Source organism: Phoca vitulina, unplaced genomic scaffold, assembly GCF_004348235.1.
Source record: "Phoca vitulina isolate PV1807 unplaced genomic scaffold, GSC_HSeal_1.0 scaffold44, whole genome shotgun sequence".
Taxonomy (NCBI): domain Eukaryota; kingdom Metazoa; phylum Chordata; class Mammalia; order Carnivora; family Phocidae; genus Phoca; species Phoca vitulina.
In genome coordinates, this window is record NW_022589747.1 from 13292663 (window position 1) to 13316293 (window position 23631).

A 23631-nucleotide genomic window follows, 5' to 3' on the forward strand; every position below is an offset into this window, starting at 1 on the left:
CTATATGGATACGTGAAACAAAACTGCAGCTTAGAAATAATCCGGCACTTTGTTAGGAACCACTACTAACCCTTAATACGTGGAAAATCCACGTACTTGAGCACGGAATGTATTTTGTATTTTCCGTGGAATTGTACGTCCTTGCCTTTAACATAAAACTAAGATGAATTTCATGGGGCACTTGGCTGGCTCAGTCGGAGAAGCATGCAGCTCTTGATCTGGGGCTTGTGAGCTCCGGCCCCATGCTGGGTGTAGGGACTACTTGTGAATAAAAAAAACAAAACCAAAAACGAATTTTAATATTTTGTTTTTAATCATCAGTATAAACATTTCTTCAGTTTCTTACACTTATAGCCTCTTAATTTCAATATATATATATATTTCTATATATCTATGTGTGTCTATTTATAATGTTATCCACTATGTTATTTATGGTAACTTTGGTCTAATTAGAGGGTGGTAAGGTCCTAACCACCCGATGGTGACAAGAGCAGAAAGCAGGGTTAGGTGCTTACAAAATGTGTTTGATTCTTGTTCACTTTTGCTGATGAGTCTGAAAATGCTTGATTTTGATCAGAAACTTGAAAATGACAATGGCAACTCGAGTTACTGAGCATATCTTAAATGACATAAAAATTACCAGTGACAAAGAAAAAAAGCTCTTATTACATTGAGTAGTGTTAATTTTGAAGATATTGCAAATTTCCATGAAGGATAACCTACAAGTGATGTGTTCAACGTAGAAACTGGTACAAATTTTGGTTAGTTTGTTAAGAAACAAAATGTTCTAAGAAATGTTATGAACATTACTTTCATTAGAAAAGTGAAGAGAATTTTTAAAGTTGTTTGAGGTGCTGTAATATGTCAAGTGATATTCCCAACTGTTTTACTAAACCGGCTGTCTGTTCTAAAATCCAAGTGAGGCTCGGGTTTTCAGAATGTGCATGCTGCTGTATTCTACAACATTCTAAAGATGAACAATCTGCCTCACTAAGACTCTTGCTACAGTTTTTGTGAAGCTCAGCATTATTTTCACAGAGTCTTTCATCTTTAGCTTCATCCATCTTTTTCTCCGCTGGAGCTACATGACAAAGGTCCATATCCTGAATAGAGTCCAGTAAATCTACAACATGGGGCTGAGAAGTGATTGATTTTAGATGTTTGAGCACATACTCTTCACACTGGCCAACTGCATCCAGAAGATTATTTATTTTACTGATCAGAGCCGAACCATTATCATGAAGGTGACACCAGGACAGCAAAGCACTGAATGAAAATATAAACAAGCGTTTAATAGGAAAAAAATTAAACAATCAAAGGCTTTTCAAATTTTTGATGCTGAACCCTACGTTTCTTTTCCAGATAACACCATGCAAAAATGAATCAATAATAATGCAAGTCAAAATCAGGAAAAGTAATGATGCTAAAATAGATTTTAAAATATATAAAGATACTATCTATTGATAAAAATTAAACTGGAAGTAATCACATAAAGTGCTTATAATTCCTAACACCTCCTTCACAACTGCACATCCACTTTTTTTTTTTTAAGATTTTATTTATTTATGTGACAGAGAGAGACACAGCGAGAGAGGGAACACAAGCAGGGGGAGTGGGAGCGGGAGAAGCAGGTTTCCCGCCGAGTAGGGAGCCCGATGCGGGGCTCGATCCCAGGACCCTGGGATCATGACCTGAGCCGAAGGCAGACGCTTAATGACTGAGCCACCCAGGCGCCCCTCACATCCACTTTTCTTGCTTTTAGATTTTTTCTTTATGACTGTGTAGCTTCCACTGAAGAGGGATGCAACTCAGGGAAAGAGATCACAAAAATTAGTTTCTCCTTGAAGGACAGCACACAGCTTCTGGACTAGTGATTCTCAGACCTGAATGTACATTAGAATCACCTGGGCGGCTCTTAAAACTGTCAAGGCCTAGGTCACATCCCAGACCAATGAAATCAGAATCTCTGGGGGTACTATTTTTTAAGGCTTCCCAGCTGATATCAAGGTGCAGCCAAGGTTGAAGACAATTGTTCTAACCATAGTTACTTGCCATCAAAACTAAAGGATAGAAAAAAAAGTTTTGAGGCAACTTCTCTTTCCCAACTTTGTCATAGAGTAATCACTGTTGAGATAACTAATAATTTTCTTGAAGAAGGTAAGAATTCTTCTAGTCCTAATAGATATCTTTATTTTTCTAGTACAGACAATACTTTTATTTTCTGACATTTCAGATTGTTCAGGTAATCATGACATAAAATAATGGTTGTTGTGAAAAGTAATCCTGTGGGTTTTTGTTTGTTTGTTTCTTTTAAGAAAGGGAGAGAGAATCTTAAGCAGGCTCCATGCCCAACACCGACCCTGAGGGGCTCAGTCTCACAACCCTGAGATCAGGACCTGAGCAGAAATCAAGAGTTGGATGCTTAACTGACCCAGCCACCCAGGTGCCCCGAAGAGTAATCATGTTTTAAAAATGGAATCAATTGATATAAAAGATTTAGCAATAAACTTTCTGAGCTTGTAAAAGATTTAACTTGATGTAAAATGAATACTTGATCATTTTCCTACTGTATAAATTCTGATTTCTGACAGTTGAATTTCCTAAAACCTCAAACAATTAATTTTTTTTGTTTTGATAACTTTTATTTCCTACTTTTTAAAATTAGTGATTCTTTGAACCATTTTATGGTTGTTTGTTTTTCTATAGAGGATAATTTAAAAGGTATAAAGTGTCAAAGATGACAAGCCTGTCATGCTCCTAGCTCTTTCTGCCATTTGACCACTTGGGTCTGATATATGCTGTTATTACTATGGAATCTTGACAGGTGTTCAACGTTCAGCACTAAAGTAAATGGAATCATTTCTCTATTACCAGTTATAATTTTCATCATGCACTTCTAGTCTAGAAGTCTGTTATACTGTGTTCTGCCACACGTGCAAGATTGAAAGGTTTATTCAAAACCTGAAGATCTTTTAAATTACTTTGAGATACAAATTAGTGGTAGTTCAGGTAGCAAAAAATATACACCTTCCTATCATTTTCTTTGCAATAAAGGACAACACCTGACTCACATATCAGAGTGGATGAACTGATGATTTTGACTTTTTGAAGGCCATATTATTCTATGCTCCGCAGTACTCTTTTGTGGATTTAACACTAAAAAAAGCACTTCAGTTTAAGTGCTTTATTTTTACATACTACTTTTATACAAGTCCTCTAGTATTACTGAGGTTAAAATGACTCAGCATTTAAGTTTAAAAAGTTACCTCAATGTTCCTCTGAGTTGTCCATAGTTGATAATGATTTCTGCACCTTCCTTATAACCTTGATTGAAGCCTTGTTGAAGAGTAACTGCTTTGCCAGCATCTATTCCATCTCTATAACCTTCCTAAAAATAAGTAATGAAGAACTGCAGCTGTAATTAACACCAAGTAAACCACTGTAGGTTTTTCTAGAAAGTCACAGAACCAGTTTGGAAAATTGATGAAATAGGCCTTTACTAAATTACTATTTACTATTTAACGTAATGGTTCTACAACAAATGGCAAAGCCACACAACCAAAGCAGAGTACGCCTCTCATAAAGGTTTATTATTGGCACATCCCACTTTTGAAGTCGGCTTATTTGGCACATTTAAAAATACTGATTTTTTTTTTAAGATTTTATTTATTTATTTGACAAAGAGAGAGAGTTAGTGAGAGCAGGAACACAAGCGGGGGAGTGGGAGAGGGAGAAGCAGGCTTCCCACCGAGCAGGGAGCCCGATGCGGGGCTCGATCCCAGAATCCTGGGATCATGACCTGAGCCGAAGGCAGACGCTTAACGACTGAGCCACCCAGGCGCCCCTAAAAATACTGATTCTTGTACAGTTTTAAAAAACCCTGTGTTAACAACACCTTCACAGAAAGGAAACAGAGTTACACGTCTGGCCCCTTGGCAACACTGACTGGTGTGAGTGGGTGAGAAGGCAGGGTAATAAATAGGTTATTGGAGGTCTTCAATAATCAACTCAAGTCGGGAAAGAGGAAACTGTGTTAGGAAAAAGATGAAAAGTGTGATTTTAGACATTTTGCTTGATATCTAAATTCAAATGAACTGCAGATTCTCGGTGGGCAGGGATTTTGTCCTGCGTCTGCGATGGTGCCACAGAAGCCGAAGGTGCTTGCTTACTTGTCCAGGCCCCGCCTCACACGAAGCGTTTCTGAAACTGGTAACACGGTCGTTGGGCTAAGCAAACATTTTACCGAAACAAACAAGGGCAGATCAGGCCCAACATAATGGCTGGCAAGGATATCAGGTGGAAGTGGACCTCCCCATGTGAACTCAGCTCTGAGTACTCCAGCTGGAAACTGAGTGTGTGGTATTAAGCTTAGTTTCAGTGACCAGTGAGACAAAGTAGATACGGGCAATTCACACCGAACAGAGAAGAACCCAACTTTGGTATTCCTTCACTTAGCCACAGTATCCCACAGTAGCTTTCCTTTATTGCTCTTCGACATTCCTCAGTTCACTTTTTCCGTACGTCTCGGTTAATGCCACTCCTAACTTTAGGCTCTTCACCCATTCAAGCAACCACATGTCCTTTGACAGCCCTAATTAGTACAGTCAGCGTCTATGTTTCTCCCCCACCTTCTCTGTGGTCCTCATCAAACTGCAATCTCTTCAAAGTCTAGACCCACCTCATTGGTCTGTGCCCTCATTGGTCGGTGCCCAGCGTCTAACGCGCCGCCCCGTGCTTTCACACGCTTTCAGTGGAAAATCCTAGCAGTATCTGGGTGGCAGGGGTAGGGAGGGCAGCGCCGGGCCAGGCTGGCACCACGCTGGCCTCTACTCTCGCGACCCTGACTCCTGACAGCTCCTTGCCCCTGTCCCCGCAACCCAGCATATCTCCCCCGCACCCGCCACGCAGCTTTACTTTGACTCGTCTCTGCATGTGGCTCCGCCATTCCCGCTGCACCAGGAGCGACTCGTCCGCTTCCTCGTCAAACACGTCCCCCTCCTCTCCGGGACCCCGGACCAAGGGAGCGCTTTGAACCCACGACATCACCGAGGCAACCACAGGCCTGCTGGGCGCCGGAAGCGCCGGCAACGTCTTCCGGTCCGAGGGGCGGGGCGAAGGCTGCGAGGTGGACGCGCCCGGCGGCTGCCGCTGCGCATGCGTGTGTGGTGTCGGGCGTTGGTGGGTGAGGCTCCGCTGAGGACTGCGCTTCTTCCTGCCTGGTGTTTGGGGCTCCCTCCGTGGACCCAAAGTGTCGGCGAGCGCCTGTTGGCGAGACGGATTGCTTCCGCGCGGGGCCTGTCCGCCCTTGACCTCTGCGGAGGGCAGCCGGGACGCTCAGTGCAACACTTTGCATTCCGGCCGCGGTCTCTAGAGTTTTGTGGGTTTTGGAGCCCCGCGCACCGGGAAAACCATTCGAGGTCGTTCAGTGGATGGGCGATTACTGGCCAAGGTCGCTGTCTCTTTTAGAAGCCCCCTCAGTACGTTTTAGGGATTTGACAGCCGATGGTTTTTAGTTGTTAGAAGCAAAGGACGACAATAGAGTCGAAAAGGTAGCCACTGCGGCCATTTTAAGATCAATACAACAAAGAGTACGTTTATGAAAGGCATACATTTCTCGTTGATTCACGGTATCCTTCACTGGCTCCCGTTCCTTCTCAGATGCCCTATTGGCTGGGTGAGGACGGGGACTTGTTTATCTACATATACTTAGCACCAGCATGATCCTGACACGTGGCAGATGTTGAAACAGATGTTAGTGAATTGAATGGACACCGGTGGTATTGCTGTTTTGCTTTTTGTGTGGTCATGTGGTAATGATGATTTATTTATTTAATGTATTTTCTGGTGCCAGGCACCGTTGTAGCTTTTGGGATACATCAATGAACCGCAGACAAAACTTAGCAGCTCTCCTGCGCCTTACATTCATGTAGAATTGACAGGATGAACAATAAGCACTGTATAAGTAAATTACGTTGTTAAAAGATCATAAAGGATACATGCTATGAAAAAAAAGATAAGCGAAGTAAGGGGAACCATGAGCATGCGTGTGAGGGTGCGTGGGTGGTTTACGTGATAATTTTAAATGCTCAGAATTTTGCATCATATATAGTAATTACAACATATATATTATATACTACTACATAGTATGTGTATATATATAGTATATACATAAATACATATATATTACATATAATATACATACATATTACATATATATTATATACATATATATATAATTTACTTGGTAGGTCCATGGAATATGTATAAAAACACTCTATACTTGGCCACATAAAATACCTTAAAAACCCAGACATTTTATAAGTCATATTCTCTGATCATAATCCAACAAAATTAGTAATAAATAATAATAAAAGACTCCAATAATTTAAACTATTACACTGGGCTTTAGAATTACCTTATTTCCTTTGAATCAAAAAGGAAATAAAAATTAAAATGACATACAATAAGCAGTTAAAATCTGAACACTTCCTACCAGAAAATATGGGACCAAATGAAAGTTGTACTGAGGCAATTCTAGAGGCTTAAATGTCTTTAAAGAAAGAAATACATACTTATTGTATATCTTAATTAGCAACAAAATGATAGTAAGAGAAGCAATATCAATTGAAATTAATAAAATAGAAAATCCCCAAACTTACATAAATAAATCCTAAAGCTGGTTCTTTGAAGAGACCAATAAGATAGATGATTTTTTTTTTTTTTTTTTAAGTAAGCTCTACACTCAGCGTGGGGCTTGAACTCTCTACCCTGAGATCAGGAGTCATATGCTCCATCAACTTAGCCAGCCAGGTGCCCCATATGTGTGTGTGTGTGTATTATTTTTTACTTTTTATTTTTTAAATAAGCCCAACGCCCAACATGGGGCTCAAACTCCTGACTTTGAGATTAGGAGTCACATGCTCTACCAACTGAGGCAGCCAGGTGCCCTAGATAATCCTCTTTTGACCTCGACTTAAAAAAAACAACAACAAAATTATACAAGGTAGAGATGAGAAAGAAGGTAATGATACAGAATTTCAGGTACTATACTAAAACTCAAGAACGACACATTTGAAAACCTAGGAGATGTGAATGACTTTCTAATAAAACTGACCCAATAAGTAGAAAACACGAAGAGACTAATTACCCTAGAAAAACTGGAGATTAAATATCCACTATAAAAAATAGCACTAAGACTTGACACATAGGTAAATCCTTTAAATCCTTTTTAATCCTTAAAGAACAATGGATGGGACTCCTGGATGGCTCATTTGGTTAAGCATCTGTCTTTGGCTCAGGTTATGATCTCAGGGTTGTGAGATGGAGCCCCAAGATGGGCTCCACACTCAGTGGGGAGTCTGCTTGAGATTCTCTCTCCCTCTGCCCCTCCCTCCCTCGCTCTCTCGCATTCTCTCTCTTTCAAATAAATATTTAAAAAAAAGAACAATGCATAATTAAATATTTTTTACTCTTTTAGGGCAAAGAAAAAGACACTCCCTAAATCATTTTATGAAGCCAGCCTTATAGTAACCTGATAAAGATAGTATAAAAAAAATTCCCAAGTTCAAGTTAGCTTATGAATATGTATTGAAAAGAGAATCCAGTACCATATCAAAAGAGTAATTCAAGTTGTTTTATTCAAGGGAAGCAAACTCTTGCAAAATTAGGAAATCTATAAGCATATTTCATTGGAATCAGCAGTTTAAAGGAGAAAAGCCGTATGTTATCTAAGCTGCAAAGTCATTTGAAAAAATTTAACAAAATAAAATGAAATAGAAAGAAACTACAAATTGATAAACGCTTTATGAAAAATCCAACTGCAAATAGTAGTCTAAACACTCAGTTATTTCCTTAAAGGTAGAGAAAAGGCCATCTGGTGATGCCCTTTATTATTCAACATTCTTTTGAAGACTAGTAAATGCAGTAAGAGAGGTAAACAAAGTAATCTATAAAATGTTGGATAATAAGAGATGAAGTTATTTCTTTTTGCTGTTTATATGATTATATGCCTACAATACCCAAAGGAATTCTGTTAAAAACAACAGAATAAGGGAATTTGATAAGGCCGCTGGCTATAAGAAAAATAAACAGACCAACAGCCTCTTTACTTTCTAGCAATAACCATCTAAATGGAAATGAGATAAATATTCCACTTGCAATACCAACAGATACTATTAGATATAGTATTTATATATTTGTTTAGTATTTATTTAGTATAGTATTTATACATGCCAGGAATACATTTTTAAAAATCAATTTTATTGAGGTATAATTTACATGTAGTAATATGCATACATTTTGCATGTAGAGTTTGATGAGTTTTGACAAATATATACCCCTGTGTAACCCCCACTGAATCGAGGTGTAGAAATTTCCATCACCCTCGGAAATTTCCTTGTACTTCTTTGCAGTCAGTCCCTCACTCCTTGAGGCAAACTCTAATTCAATCTCTATCACCCAAGATTAGTTTTGCCAGTGTTAGAACCTCATAGAAATGAAATCATATATGTCCTTTTAAGTATTTGGCTTCTTTGACCCAGAAGCCACTTTGATTCAGTGTTTTCGAGATTCATTCATGTGGTTGCACGTACCAGTACATTGTTCTTTTTAAGTGCTAAGTACTCTTTTCATGGAATGGATATACCGTAATTTGTTCACTCACTTATTGTTTGGATTATTGCCAGTTTTTGGCTATTATCAATAAAGCTGCTGTGAACATTTTTGTACAAGGTGTTTTGTGTACAAGGTTTCATTTCTCTGGAGTAAATGTCTAGAAGTGTAAATGTTGAGTCATATGGTAAATACAAATTTAACTTTATAAGAAACTGCCAAACTGGTTTCCAAAGTGATTGTACCATTTTACACTCCCACCAGCAATGTATGCAAATGTCAGTTGCCACACATCCTCTTTCTCACTTGGAATTGTCAGTCTTTTCAATATTAGCTATTCTGATCGGTGTGTCATGGTATCTGACTGTGCTTTTACTTTTCATTTTTCACCTGGCTTATGATATGGAACATCTTTCCCTGTGCTTGTTTGCTATTTGCATATCTTTTTAAATGAAGTCTTTGTCCATCTAAAAAAAAAATTGGGTTGTCTTATTGTATTTCAAAGATCCTTTGTAGAGTCTGTCTTTTGTCAGATACGTGAATTGTGAATATGTTCTTTGCATTAGTTGTATCCATCAGGAGACAGCCGTGGAGGTAGAGTTAGGAGTTCATGAAATTTCCTGGGGGACTGGGGACATAATGCCTGTGAAAAGTAAAAAGCCGAGCAGGCATGATTAGGTGGAGAAAGCCTATGCAAAGGAATGCTGATCTGATTCCTGTGATAGGAAGTGTAAGATCGGTAGACCTCACAGAGTCCTGGACAACATAAGAGGGAGCTCAGGAGCCGAGGGCAAAGAGGATGCTTTTGTTAGGTGCACAGGGCCAGACTTTGGTGGCCCTGCCGTGCTCAGTTATTGGCTGGGCGATGCCCTGGAAGAGTGTGACCTTGGCTAGAAGTCCGAGACCGATGCTCTAGGTGCTAACAGCTGGAGGAGGCTGACAGCTATACTCCTTTGTCAAGAACTAGATGATTTTTCAAGGTCCTTTCAAGTGTGTGATTCATTTTTTTTCCCCAAAATAGCTATCCTTTTCCTTTTTTTTTTAATGAACTATAAATAACAATGACATCTCCTGCATAAATTTTGGTGTCATGTTGTGAATTTACTCAAAGTATTTAGCAAACTTATCTTGCAGCTCCATATCTCTTATATAAATACTCTGTGATGAGGTCAACCTTTAGGATTCACTCTATCCTTTCCCTGTTCTTCTGCTTATCGTTCATCCTTGTCTTTTCTTTCAAAGCCTTCAACAATTCTTTTTTATGTCCCTCTATTCCCCATCTCTTGCTAAGTTTCATTCTTTATCTCAGTCTTCCACACTTTATTTGTGCCTTTGCCAACTGCTATTTTGTAGTTAGTGTAATAAACTCTAAGAGAGCACAGACCTTTCCTCGGTTTCTGTTCCGAGTTTCTGGCGGCCAGCCAGCAGAACTCCTAATTTCCACATGCCTAGTGAAGTAGTTTTCCACTTTTCCTTGTCCTTTCTAAACTTTCATATGTTCTACGATTCTCAGTGGTATTCAGTGATTAAGTCCTTGGGTGCCGTCTTTTTTTTGGAGCTTGAACCCATGACCCTGAAATCAAGACCTAAGCTGAGATCAAGAGTTGGATGCTTAACCGATTGAGCTACCCAGGTGCCCCTGGGTGCCGTCTTTTAATTGCTTATGTCAGGTTTGCTCTAAGGGCATATAAAATGTAATATGATATGTAATAGTAATATGAAAAATAAAATTGTTGTTGGTGGTGAAAATGATAGGAAAGCGTTCAATATATGGCTTCTAGAGAAAGAGCCTTAGAATAAGGCGAGTAGGTAGATCTTGGGCAGAGTTGCCTTCTTTATGTTCTAGTATTGTGTCTATAGGAGACCCGAGTTATAATATAGCTGTCAAAGCTAACAGGAAACTTACTAGTCCAATATGGAATGTTTGTTGACTGTTAGAAAGGATGAAGTAGAAATGTCAGACAGGAAGCCTGGTTGATTTTCCTAACGGCCTATTGATGGACAGCAGTCTAATAGCATTTAAGCATGTTCAAGTCAGTCTCATCTTAAAAAAATCCTTTCTCAACTCCACACTGTCCTCCAACTATTGCTCTATGCTCTCTTTCCCTTTACAACTAAATTTCTTGAATCCGTGTCTCCACCTCTGTACCTTTCACTTTTGAACCCACTGCCATCTGGCTTCCAGCCCCACTATTCCATTTAAAATGGGAGAGAGGGGGTGGGGGCAACTTCCACAATATTTTTACTGGTGACTCAAACCTCTGCTTCCAGCCCAGCTCTTCTCTGCGTGTCAGACTCATCTCTCTAACTGCCTACAGGACGAGATCTCCACTTAAATTTACCGTATGGATTTCAATGCATTACATTACATTTTTTTCTTTCAGCGTTCTTCCTCCTCTTCTGTTTTCTGGCTCCTTTTTGCTCCAACTGTGCTGCAGGCACCTGGAGCTATTAGAAATGCAGAGTTCCTGGTCCCATCCCAGACCTATTGGGTCAGAATCTGCATCCTCAGGTGATGCATCTGCTGAGTCAAGGTTGAGAGGCGTTGCAGCTCACTGAATGGCCACCGCATCCGCTCATTCACCATGTCATAAATTGGTGTCCATTTTTCTTCATTCCCACTGCCATTTCCCTGGTTCAGGCTACTACTATCCCGTCCTGCCTGGATATTCTAACAGCTTCCTAACTGGTTCCCCTTGCCTCGTGTCCTATCCCTCTTTCAATCCGTTCTCCCTAGTGAGAGCATTATTCCTAAAGCGAAATCTGATAGGGCAATCCCTTGCTTAATTCCCTGGAGTACCTTCTGATTGTTCTCCAGGTAAACTCCAAATGTCTTTATGTGCTCGGGCTCCTACTTACTTCCTGGCCTCATTTCTTGCCACTCTTCACTTGCACACATTTGTTTTTAGGCCTTTGCCAAATAATTTTTCCTCTGCGTAGAAATGTAGTCCTTACCTCTATCAAAGGCTACTTATATTAGATGTCATTTCCACTTGGAAGTTTTCTCTGGTTAGTTGTCCTTCTTACATGTGTTATGGTGTTTACTGCCTTATATTATAAATGACTAATTGTCTGCTTCTCTACTAGACCGATAAGCTCTTTGAGGCAGGGACTGTGTGTCCTAGTTAACTGTTTTATCCTTTTTGCCTTGTATAATCCTCAATACATATTTATTAAATAAATGAATGAATTTCATTAAAAATTCTTCAAACACTATATTCTAAGCAGTTCCATGTTCCAGTTATAATTATGTAGTAATAAACTGTGTCAGTACAGATTAGTAACTAACTAACTGTGTCAGTACAGATTAAATAAGAATTAACTAAGATTAGGTTGTTACAGGGGAAAGTGGGGTAGGCTAGGGACGATACAGAAAGTTCTAATAAAAAGTCACTTCTCATGGGTTTTTAAAAACTTTTCCTTTAGATTTTATAATCATGGTTTTAATATTTATTCTAAAGTCTATATATTTAGCTGATTTTGGCATGCACAGTGAATCTTATGCTTCTTGGTCTTGCCCATATTGTGTTTCTAGTTTTAACTTACCTCTTGGTTTTGAGATCTTCATGTATATGTATACATGCACACACTGACACATATCCTGTGTGTGTGTGTATGTGTGTGTGTATTTTGGTATGATCTGAGATGTACATGTCCTATATATGTATGTATATATGTTGTGATGTGATCTGAGTTTTAACAGGGATATTTAGCCCATAAACATTTGTTACACTTGAGCCATGTAGTAGAAGTATAAGCCACGTGGAGGAGAGCTTTATTCTCTCCTTTCATGAGAGGCAGAGTAGAGGATAATGGGGTTCAGAGGATTAGGGAGCAACTCCTTGGAAACAGTAGGATCAAGTTGCTCCCATAGGCTGTCAAACAGCTTCTGATTTTAAGGACAAGTGTCAGAGGTCGGCAGGGTGGTGGTGGTGGTAGCAGAGACCTCTGGCTTCAAGGGGTGTTAGTGAATTCCTGCTTTGTTAGCAAGGGGTCAAAGCAACCAGGTCTGACCTTTTGGGATCCTAAGAAACATCCCCGGGGATTTTTAGGCATAGAAATATAGTGAAAGTTCATCAGGGAAAGATTGGCAGTGACTCCAGTCAGGTTCGGTTATTGATAATTGTTTTCTCCCCACTGTGTCACACATTTAATGCAATATTTACTGAGACAGCTGGAGTGGTCGGCACAGAGATGAATGGGCTTCACCTTCATGCCTTCTTCCTACCTTGGTCTTCTCTTCCGCTCTTGTGGTTTTCTCTTTCTTTGGGATGGGCCGAGTAGAGGCGGCATCCGTGCTTCCAGTTTTCCATAAGATCCAGCTACTGGGCGAGTGAGGTCGCATGGCACTGTACCTAAGTGACACCTGACCTATGGAGGCCATGGAGCCTATTAAGATCCTGGCCTCCGTGGGGTCACATTCCCTCGGGGTGATCTCTTGTGCCAGTTCCCTCTGTATATACCTGGGAGTGAATAATTATGAACAGGCCCTGCTTCTGTTCAATACGTTTGCCTAGAGGATTTTTGCTTTCCATCCCCTTTGATGGAATGACATTTGAGACTGTCCCCACAGGAAATACGGTAGACATGGCTAATACTCACCATTACCTGCTTCTTGTCCCATTTCTGGTTATCCATAATACTACACTTCCTAAATTGTTCACACAGGTGGGGGCGAAACATAACTAGTAAGTGCCTGTGAGTGGCAGTGACTCGTAGGAGGCAATGATTTTCTTCACTCCCCAACTTCAGCTGTTTCAGCTCCTGCCTGAGCTCCAGCTCTTTCTTCCCCAGATGCAACAGTCATTAGTGCTGATGGATCAAGTTGGTGGAGACACAAGATGGAGTCAGCCTGGATTTTTGAGTTACCACTTGGAGGGAGATTCCCTAGAGAACCGTTGGACTTATAGTAGACCTTGTATGTAGCAGAAATTAACTAATTTGTTAAACTACTAAGATTTAGGGGTAATTATGTTATCTAGCAGAGCCCTGCAAATACAAGTACTATATGTGCTCTGTCTGATCTCTCTGGGTGTTTTCTGAACCATGAAACCATACTCCCATGGTTTCAGTGTCCCCTAAGTGTTTCAGCTCTCCTTCTCCTCATCAGTATGTCCATCTCAGACCTTTAGACTGCTTTAGACTTGCATATTTAACTGTAAACAACTGGAAATCTGCAGCCAGAGGTACCACAGGAACATCATACTTAATATGTCTAAAACTAAACTCATTGTCCTTCGGCATCAAACCTGGTCTTCCTCCTGTAATCTCAATATCAGATAGTGACAGCACTTTGCCCTCTGTGTTTTGATGGGTAATGTAGCAGAGAAGTTTGAGTATGGGCTCTGAATGGATAAACAGATGGTGGTGTATCTATACAATGGAATATTATTCAGCCATAAAAAGGAATGAAATTTGGATATATGCTACATACAACCTGGATGAACTTCGGGAACTTGCTTAGTGAAAGAAACCAGTCACAAAAGGCTACATATTGTGTGGTTTAATTATATGAAATGTCCAGAATAGGCAAATCTATAGAGACAGGAAATAGATTAATGTTTGTCAGGGGCTGGGAGGAAGGTGAAGTGGAGAGTGACTGCTAATGGGTACAAGGTTTCTTTGCAGAATAATAAAAACATTCTGGAATTAGATAGTGTTGATAATCATACGACTTTGTGAATATGCTAAAAGTAACTGAATTGTACACTTTATTTTTTTTTAAAGGTTTATTTATTTATTTGAGAGAGAGCGTAAGCGATGGGGAGGGGCAGAAGCAGAGGGAGAAGCAGCCTCCCTGCTGAGCAGGGAGCCAGACGCTGGGCTCGATCCCAGCACCCTGGAATCATGACCCGAGCCAAAGGCAGACGCTTATCTGACCGAGCCAACCAGGTGCCTCTGAATTGTACATCTTAAAAGGTGTACAATTGAAGACAGTTTTTTATTGCATACATTTCACTGAAAGAATAAAACACACCATCAATGTTTGGAAAGCACAATGTCTCCAATAATGATATAACATTAGTGTTTATAACTTGAAGCCAAATTCAGCAGTACAATTTATACTAAACAATATCACTTCAAGGTGGCTAGCAGAATGAAAATGGAGATAGGGAAAAAGTTTTAAGAATGTGTTAAGTTGAAGCATATGCAAGTGTAAGATTACAAACTACATCGTACAAGTTAGGAAATCAAACATGTTTTGTGGAATGTCAGTTAAAGTTATATTCACTTGTACAGTTATTTATCATCTACTTAAAGTCTAGTTGGTTAAAAAAAAAGGAGTATCGGTTCTGGTGTTCTGGTGTCTGGGGTCAGTAAAGATCAGCTCTTACACTTAACTTTCTTATGCTTCATTTTTCTCATCCATAAAATGGTAAAATGTGCCATTATGAGGTACCACTAAAAACAAATGCTGTGATCAAAACCACAGTGAGATACCATAAAATACCCACTTGATGACTATACATTTAATACATTAAAATAATAATTCACCATGACCAAATTGGTTTTATTTCTGGTTCTATTTTACAGGGTGGGTCAATATTTGCAAACCAATCAATGTGATACATCACATCAACAAGAGAAAGAATAAGAACAACATGATCATTTCAATAGACACAGAAAAAGCATTCGACAAAGTACAACATCCATTCATGATAAAAACCCTCAACAAAGTAGGTTTAAAGGGAATGTACCTCAACATAATAAAGGCCATATATGAAAAACCCACAGCTAACATCATCCTTAATGAGGGAAAACTGAGACCTCTTCCCCTAACTTCAGGAACAGGATAAGGGATGTTCACTCTCACCATTTTTATTTAACATAATACTGGAAGTCCTAAAAAACAAACAATCCTAAAATTTGTATGGAACCACAAAGGACCCTGAATAGCCAATGCAATTTTGAAAAAGAAAAGCAAAGTTGGAGGCATCTCGATTCCAGATCTCAAGTTATATTACAAAGCTGTAGTAATCAAAACAGTATGGTATTGGCACAAAAATAGACACATAGATCAATAGAATAGAATAGAAAACCCAGAAATAAACCGATAATTATATGGACAATTAATCTTTGACAAAGCAGGAAAGGAATATCCAATGGAAAAAAGACAGTCTCTTCAACAAACGGTGTTGGAAAAACTGGACAGCCATATGCAAAGGGATGAAACTAGACCACGTTCTTACACCACACACAAAAATAAACTGAAAATGGTTGAAAGAACTACGTGTGAGACCTGAAACCATAAAAATCCTTGAAGAGAACACAGGCAGTAACTTCTTTGACTTTGGCCATAGCAACATTTTCTTAGCTGTGTCTCCAAGGACAAGCTGTGTCTCCTGGGACAAACAAAAGCAAAAATAAACTATTGGGACTACATCAAAATAAAAAGCTTCTGCACAGTGAAGGAAACAACAAAACTAAAAGACAACCTACTGAATGGGAGAAGATATTTGCAAATGACATCTGATAAAGGATTAGTATCCAAAATATATAAAGAACTATCCAACTCAACACCCCAAAACCAAATAATCCAATCAAGAATGGGCAGAAGACATGAATAGACATTTTTCATACAAATGGCCAACAGACACATGAAAAGATGCTCAACATCACTCATCATCAGGGAAATGTGAATCAAAACTATAATGAGATATCACCTCACACCTGTCAGAATGGTTAAAATCAACAACACAAGAAACAACAGGTGTTGGTGAGGATGTGGAGAAAAGGGAATCCTCTTGTACTGTTGGTGGGAATGCAAATGGTGCAGCCACTCTGGAAAACAGTATGGAGGCTCCTCAACAAGTTAAAAATAGAACTACCTTATGGATTCAGCAATCACACTAATGGGTATTTACCCAAAGAATCGAAGAACACTAATTCAAAGGGATACATGCATCCCTATGTTAATATCAGCATTATTTATAATAGCCAAGATATGGAAGCAGCACAAATGTCCATCAATTGATGAATGGATAAAGAAGATACAACGTATATATATACAGTAGAATATTATTCAGCCATAAAAAAGAATGAATTCTTGCTATTTGCAATGACATGGATGGAGCTAGAGAGTGTAATCCTAGGCAAAACAAGTCAGAGAAAGACAAATACCACATGATCTAACTCATATGTGGAATTTAAGAAACTAAACAAGCAAAGGGAAAAAATGAGAGCGAGAGAGAGAAAAATCAAGAAACAGATTCTTAACTATAGAGAACAAATTGATGGTTACCAGAGAGGAGAGGGGTGGGGGGATGGGCTAAAAAGGTGATGGAGATTAAGGAGTGCACTTGTGATGAGCACTGGAATTGTTGAATCACTATATTGTGTACCTGAAAATAATATAACACTGTATGTTAACTAACCGGAATTAAAAAAAAACTTAAAATATAAGAAAAGTGGACCACTGTAATTCAGGATGTTGATTGTGGAGGAGGTGGGGGCTGACAGGAGTTATATCTGAATCAGTGTACCTTCTGCTCAATTTTGGTGTGACCCTAAAACTACACTAAAAATAAAATATTGTTTAAAAAAAACCTGAGCAGCTTCTTACAAAAATATTTGATTTTTTAAGAGAATGGGAAGGGAGAAAAAAAGAGGTAAAAAGTTTTCCTCTTGATAAGACCCTGTGCCTCAACTTTTGCTGGCTATTATAAAAACATGCAGAACAGAAGATTAGAGCAAACACTTTGCAAAGAATATCTACAAATGAAAAGATGCTCAACATCACTAGTCATTATGGAAATGCAAATAAAAATCACAATAAGGCACCACCTTATTTAGAATGGCTAATATTTAAAACACCCTATCAAGTGTTGACAAGACTATGAAGGAACTGGAAGTTTGAATGCTCCTGAATGATGTGAAGTGCTATAAAATTTTATGGTCACTTAGTAAAACAGTTTAGCAGCTATTTAAAAATTATCATATAACCCAGCCATTTAACTCAAAGATACTTCTGCAAGAGAAATTAATATTTCTATACAAAGACTTATGCATGAATGGTCATAGCAGGGTTTTTTATTTTTTATTTTATTTATTTATTTATTTATTTATTTATTTATTGGAATGTAACTATGTCTTTATTTATTTATTTATTTTTGAAATACTCTTTTTTTTTAAAGATTTTATTTATATACTTGAGATAGAGCAAGATCAAGAGAAAGAGAGCACAGAGGAAGGGTGAGAGCAGAGAGACAGAGAGAGAAGCAGGCTCCCCACTGAGCAGGAGCCCGATGCGGGGCTCGATCCCAGGACCCTGGGATCATGACCCGAGCCGAAGGCAGACGCTTAACCGACTGAGCCACCCAGGATTTTTGATGTAGTGTTCCATGATTCATTGTTTGTGTATAACACCCAGTGCTCCATTCAATACATGCCCTCTTTAATACCCATCACCAGGCTAACCCATTCCCCCACCCTGTTCCCCTCTAGAACCCTCAGTTTGTTTCTCAGAGTCCATAGTCTCTCATGGTTCATCTCCCCCTCTGATTTCCCCTTCCTACTATCTTTTTCTTCTTCTTCTTCTTCTTCTTCTTCTTCTTCTTCTTCTTCTTCTTCTTCTTCTTCTTCTTCTTCTTCTTCTTCTTCTTTTTTTAACATATAATGTATTATTTGTTTCAGAGGTACAGGTCTGTGATTCATCAAGCTTACACAATTCACAGCACTCACTGTAGCACATACCCTCCCCAATGTCCATCACCCAGCTACCCCATCCCTCCCACCCCCCACCACTCCAGCAACCCTCAGTTTGTTTCCTGAGATTAAGAATTCCTCATATCAGTGAGATCATATGATACATGTCTTTCTCTGATTGACTTATTTTGCTTAGCATAATACCCTCTAGTTCCAGCCACATCATTGCAAATGGCAAGATTTCTTTATCTTTTTTTGATGGCTGCATAATATTCCATGGTACATATATACCACATCTTCTTTATCCATTCATCTGTTGATGGACATCTTTGCTCTTTCCATAGTTTGGCTATTGTGGACATTGCTGTTATAAACATTGGGGTGCACATACCCCTTCGGATCCTTACATTTGTATCTTTGGGGTAAATACCCAGGAGTGCAATTACTGGGTCATACGGTAGCTCTATTTTCAACTTTTTGAGGAACCTCCATACTGTTTTCCAGAGTGGCTGCACCAGCTTGCATTCCCACCAACAGTGTAGGAGGGTTCCCCTTTCTCTGCATCCTCGCCAACATCTGTCGTTTCCTGACTTGTTAATTTTAGCCATTTTGACTCGTGTGATGTGGTATCTCATTGAGGTTTTGATTTGGATTTCCCTGATGCCGAGTGACGTTGAGCAGTTTTTCATGTGTCTGTTGGCCATTTGGATGTCTTCTTTGGAAAAATGTCTGTTCATGTCTTCTGCCCATTTCTTGATTGGATTCTTTGTTCTTTTGGTGTTGAGTTTGATGAGTTCTTTATAGATTTTGGATACTAGCCCTTTATCTGATATGTCATTTGCAAATATCTTCTCCCATTCTGTCGGTTGTCTTTTGGTTTTTGTTGACTGTTTCTTTTGCTGTGCAAAAGCTGTTTATCTTGATGAAGTCCCAATAGTTCATTTTTGCCCTTGCTTCCCTTGCCTTTGGCAATGTTTCTAGGAAGAAGTTGCTGCGGCTGAGGTCGAAGAGGTTGCTGCCTGTGTTCTCCTCTAGGATTTTGATGGACTCCTGTCTCACATTTAGGTCTTTCATCCATTTGGAGTCTATTTTTATGTGTGGTGTAAGGAAATGGTCCAGTTTCATTCTTCTGCATGTGGCTGTCCAATTTTCCCAACACCATTTGTTGAAGAGACTGTCTTTTTTCCATTGGACATTCGTTCCTGTATAGCAGGATTTTTTAAATAGCCAAATTGTAGTTTATCCCTCTTATGGATACCACTACTTAGCAATAAAAAGGAATGACTGTTGATAAATGCAACAACATAGATAAATTTCAAAATAATTATGCTGAGTGAAAGGAGCCATACAAGAAAGAATATATACCCTATGAGTCCATTTATATAAAATTCTAGAAAATGAAAGCTAACCAAAATGATAGTAAGCAGATCAGTAGTTGCTAAGGATGGGCAGGTGGAGGAACAAGGAGGGTGGGAGGAAAGGCATATAGAGGTGTATGGAGAAACTTTGGGGTGATGAATATGTTCATTATCTTGATTGTGATGACTTCAAGGGCGTCAAAGTTTATCAAATTGTATATATATATTTTAAAGATTTATTTATTTTAGAGAGCGAGCCCGTGCACATGTGGTCGGGGAGGGAGATAGAGACTCTCAAGCAGACTCCCCTCTGAGCATGGAGCCCAATGCAGGGCTCGATCCCACCACCTGGAACAGAGATCATGACCTGAGCTGAAATCAAGAGTACGACACTTAACCCACTGAGCCACCAGGTGCCCCATCAAATTATATATTTTAAACATTCACATGTCTAGGAGAAAAAAGGATAAAAATCAGATGATCATCCTATTGGATGCAGCATAAGTACTTGAGAATATTCACCAACAATTCACAATAAAAAATATCTTAACAAACAAGGCAAACCAGTAACAAATAAAAAATGATAGCATTTATAATAGCATCAAAAATCAAATATTTTGGAATAAATCTAACAAAAATGTGTAAAACTTCTATGCTAAAAATTACAAATATTAGGAAAAATTAAAGAAGAGTTTCAAGGATTGAAAGAGTCAGTATTGTGAAGATGTTGATCTTACTCAAATTGATTTGGGTTAGAGTTAGGAATGTGAGGTGTGGAGCAACCAGAATTCTCAGATACTGATGATGGGAGCATAAATTTACACAATCACTTTGAAAAATTGGCAGTATCTGAACATAAACATCATATAGAGTTGAACATAAACATCCCACATAGCTCAGCAATTCCACTCCCAGGTATATATCCAACAGAAATGAGCATACAGAGTGACCAAAAGGCACAGACAAGAACATTTAGAACAGGATTATTCTTAATGCCTAAAAATCTGGGAGAAGTCCAAATATTCATGACTAGTAAAATGGATAAATACCATGTTGATGCAATGCAATACTGAACATCAACAAGAACGAACGAATTACAAGTTTATATGGATGAATCTCACAGCATAACATTGATCAAAAAGAGCCAAATACAAAAAAAAAAAAAAAAAAAAGTACATACTGTGTGATTCCATGCATAAAGCTCAAAACCACCCAGAATTAATTTACAATACTGGAAGTCAGGAGACTGGTTACTCAAGAGAGGAAGGGCAGTGAGTGAGAAGGGGCAAAAAAGGGCTTCTGGAATAATGTTCTATTTCCTGATCTGTGTGCTAGCTACACATATTTGTGCACTTTTCTGTATGTGTATTATACTTTAAAAATATTACATAAAAATGAAAAACACATTTGCTTAAAAAATGTGGATGTCAATAGTACCTCAATAAAACTGTTTTCAAAAGAGAGTGTATGAGGATAAGGAAATGCTTGACTTGGAAAAAAAATGCAGTACAAAGTGAAATAAGCTAAAACAGAGGAGAAAAACTAGAAGGCCAGCCTAAGAAAATATAAGAAAGCGAAGCCTAAAGAAAATGTTATAGGCAAAGAAAACATAAAAGGGAAAACAATAACTGCTAATATTTATTGAAAATTTTACTAGGTTCCAATTTCTTTTTCTTTAATTAATAAACTTTATTTTTTAGAGCAGTTTTGGTTCACACCCAAATTGAGCAGAGGTAGATAGATTTCCTATATAGCTCCTGCACCCCTCCATCTCCCCCACTATCAACATTCTGAACTGTAGTGGTGTATGGTATTTGTTATAACTGATGAGTTTACATGGACATGTTATCACCCAGAATCCATAATTTACTTTATTTCACTCTTGGTGTTGTCCAATACATGAGTTTGGACAATGTATAATGACATGCATCCACTATGATAAAATAACACACAGAGTAGTTCACTGCCTTAAAAATGATCTGTGTTCTACCTGTTCATCCCTTCTTCCCTCCCAACTGGTCTTTTTATTGTCTCTGTAACTGTGTCTTTTCCAGACTGTCATATAATTGGAATCTACAGTGCATAGCTTTTTCAGACTGGCTTCTTTCACTTAGTAATATGTATTGAAGTTTCCTCCCTGTCTTTTCATGGTTTTATGGTTCATTTCTTTTGAGTGCTGAATAATATCCCATTGCCCGGATGTACCAGGGTTTATTTACCCATTCACCTACTGAGGGACATCATGGTGCTTCCAATTTTTGACAATTATGAGTAACGCTGCTATAAACAACTGTGTACAGGTTTTGTGTGGAAGTAAGTTTTTAATCATTTGGGTAAATCAAGGGGCATGATTGCTGGATCATGTGGAAAGAGTATGTTTAGGGTTTTCTTTTTAAAAAATTTTTTTGTTTAAATCCAATTTAATTAACATATACTATATTATTATTTTCAGAGGTAGAATTTAGTGACTCATCAGTTGCATACAACACCCAGTGCTCATAATGTCAAGTGCCCTTCTTAATGCCCGTCACCCAATTACCCCATCCCCTCACCCACCACCCCTCCAGGAACTCTCAGTTTGTTTCCTGTAGTTAAGAGTCTCTTAGGGAAGGACAAATAAAATAAGAGTATGCTTAGTTTTGTGAGAAACTGCCAAATAGTCTTCCAAAGTGGCTGTATCATTTTGAATTCTCAACAGCAATGAATTGAGCGTTCCTGTTGCTCCACATCCTTGCCAGCATTTGGTGTTGTCAGTGTTTTGGATTTTTGTCATTCTTATAGATGTGTAGTGGTTTCTCATTGTTGTTTTCATTTGCATTTCTTTGATGAATAAGTGGAATATCTTTTTGTATGCTTGTTTGCCATCTCTAGATTTCCTCTTGGGTGAGGTGTCTGTTCAGATCTTTTGCCCATTTTAAAAATCAGGTTATATGTTTTCTCATTGTTGAGTTTAAGAGTTCTTTGTATATTTTGGATAACAATCCTTTAACGGATGTCTTTTGCAAATATTTTCTCCCAGTCTGTGACTTGTCTTCTCATTTCTTGACAGTATCTTTCTCAGAGCAGAAGTTTTTTATTTATGTATAAATTTTTTTAGACTTTTAATTTTAATTCCAGTTAGTTAACTTACAGTATTACATTAGTTTCGGGTGTACAATATGGTGATTCAACAATTCCATAAAATTCTATTTTCAACTTTTTGATGACCCAGTGCGCATCACAAGTGCACTCCTTAATCCCCATCACCTATTTAACCCAACCCCCACTCCCTTCTCCTCTGGTAACTATTAGATTGTTCTTTATAGTTAAGAGTCTGTTTCTTGGTTTGCCTGTTTCTTTTTTCCCCTATGTTTATTTGTTTTGTTTCTTAAAGTCCACATATGAGTGAAATCATATGGTATTTGTCTTTCTCTGACACTTAGCATTTCACTTAGCATGATGCTCTCTGGCTCCATCCATACCATTGCAAATGACAAGATCATTCTTTTTAATGGTTGAGTAATACTCCATTCTCTCTCTCTCTTTCTGTGTGTGTGTGTGTGTGTGTGTGTGTGTGTGTGTGTGTGTGTACTACAACTACATCTTCTTTATCCATTCATCAATTGATGGACATTTGTGCTGCTTCCATATCTTGGCTATTATAAATAATGCTGATATTAACATAGGGATGCATGTATCCCTTTGAATTAGTGTTCTTCGATTCTTTGGGTAAATACCCATTAGTGTGATTGCTGAATCCATAAGGTAGTTCTATTTTTAACTTGTTGAGGAGCCTCCATACTGTTTTCCAGAGTGGCTGCACCATTTGCATTCCCACCAACAGTACAAGAGGATTCCCTTTTCTCCACATCCTCACCAACACCTGTTGTTTCTTGTGTTGTTGATTTTAACCATTCTGACAGGTGTGAGGTGATATCTCATTATAGTTTTGATTCACATTTCCCTGATGATGAGTGATGTTGAGCATCTTTTCATGTGTCTGTTGGCCATCTGTATGAAAAATGTCTATTCATGTCTT

The 23631-nt window shown here is 38.6% G+C and overlaps 1 protein-coding gene across 1 annotated transcript; it reads right to left on the reverse strand.

Annotated features, from left to right (window-relative positions):
• Positions 1-359: 359 nt before the first annotated feature.
• On the reverse strand, positions 360-6069 carry YAE1 (YAE1 maturation factor of ABCE1). The gene is made up of 3 exons (XM_032430615.1): positions 4915-6069; positions 3267-3388; positions 360-1266 (listed from the first exon to the last, which is right to left on the reverse strand). Exons 1-3 carry the CDS (start codon positions 5041-5043, stop codon positions 837-839), a joined length of 681 nt encoding a protein of 226 aa, XP_032286506.1. The 5' UTR covers positions 5044-6069; the 3' UTR covers positions 360-836.
• Between the last annotated feature and the right edge of the window lie 17562 nt (positions 6070-23631).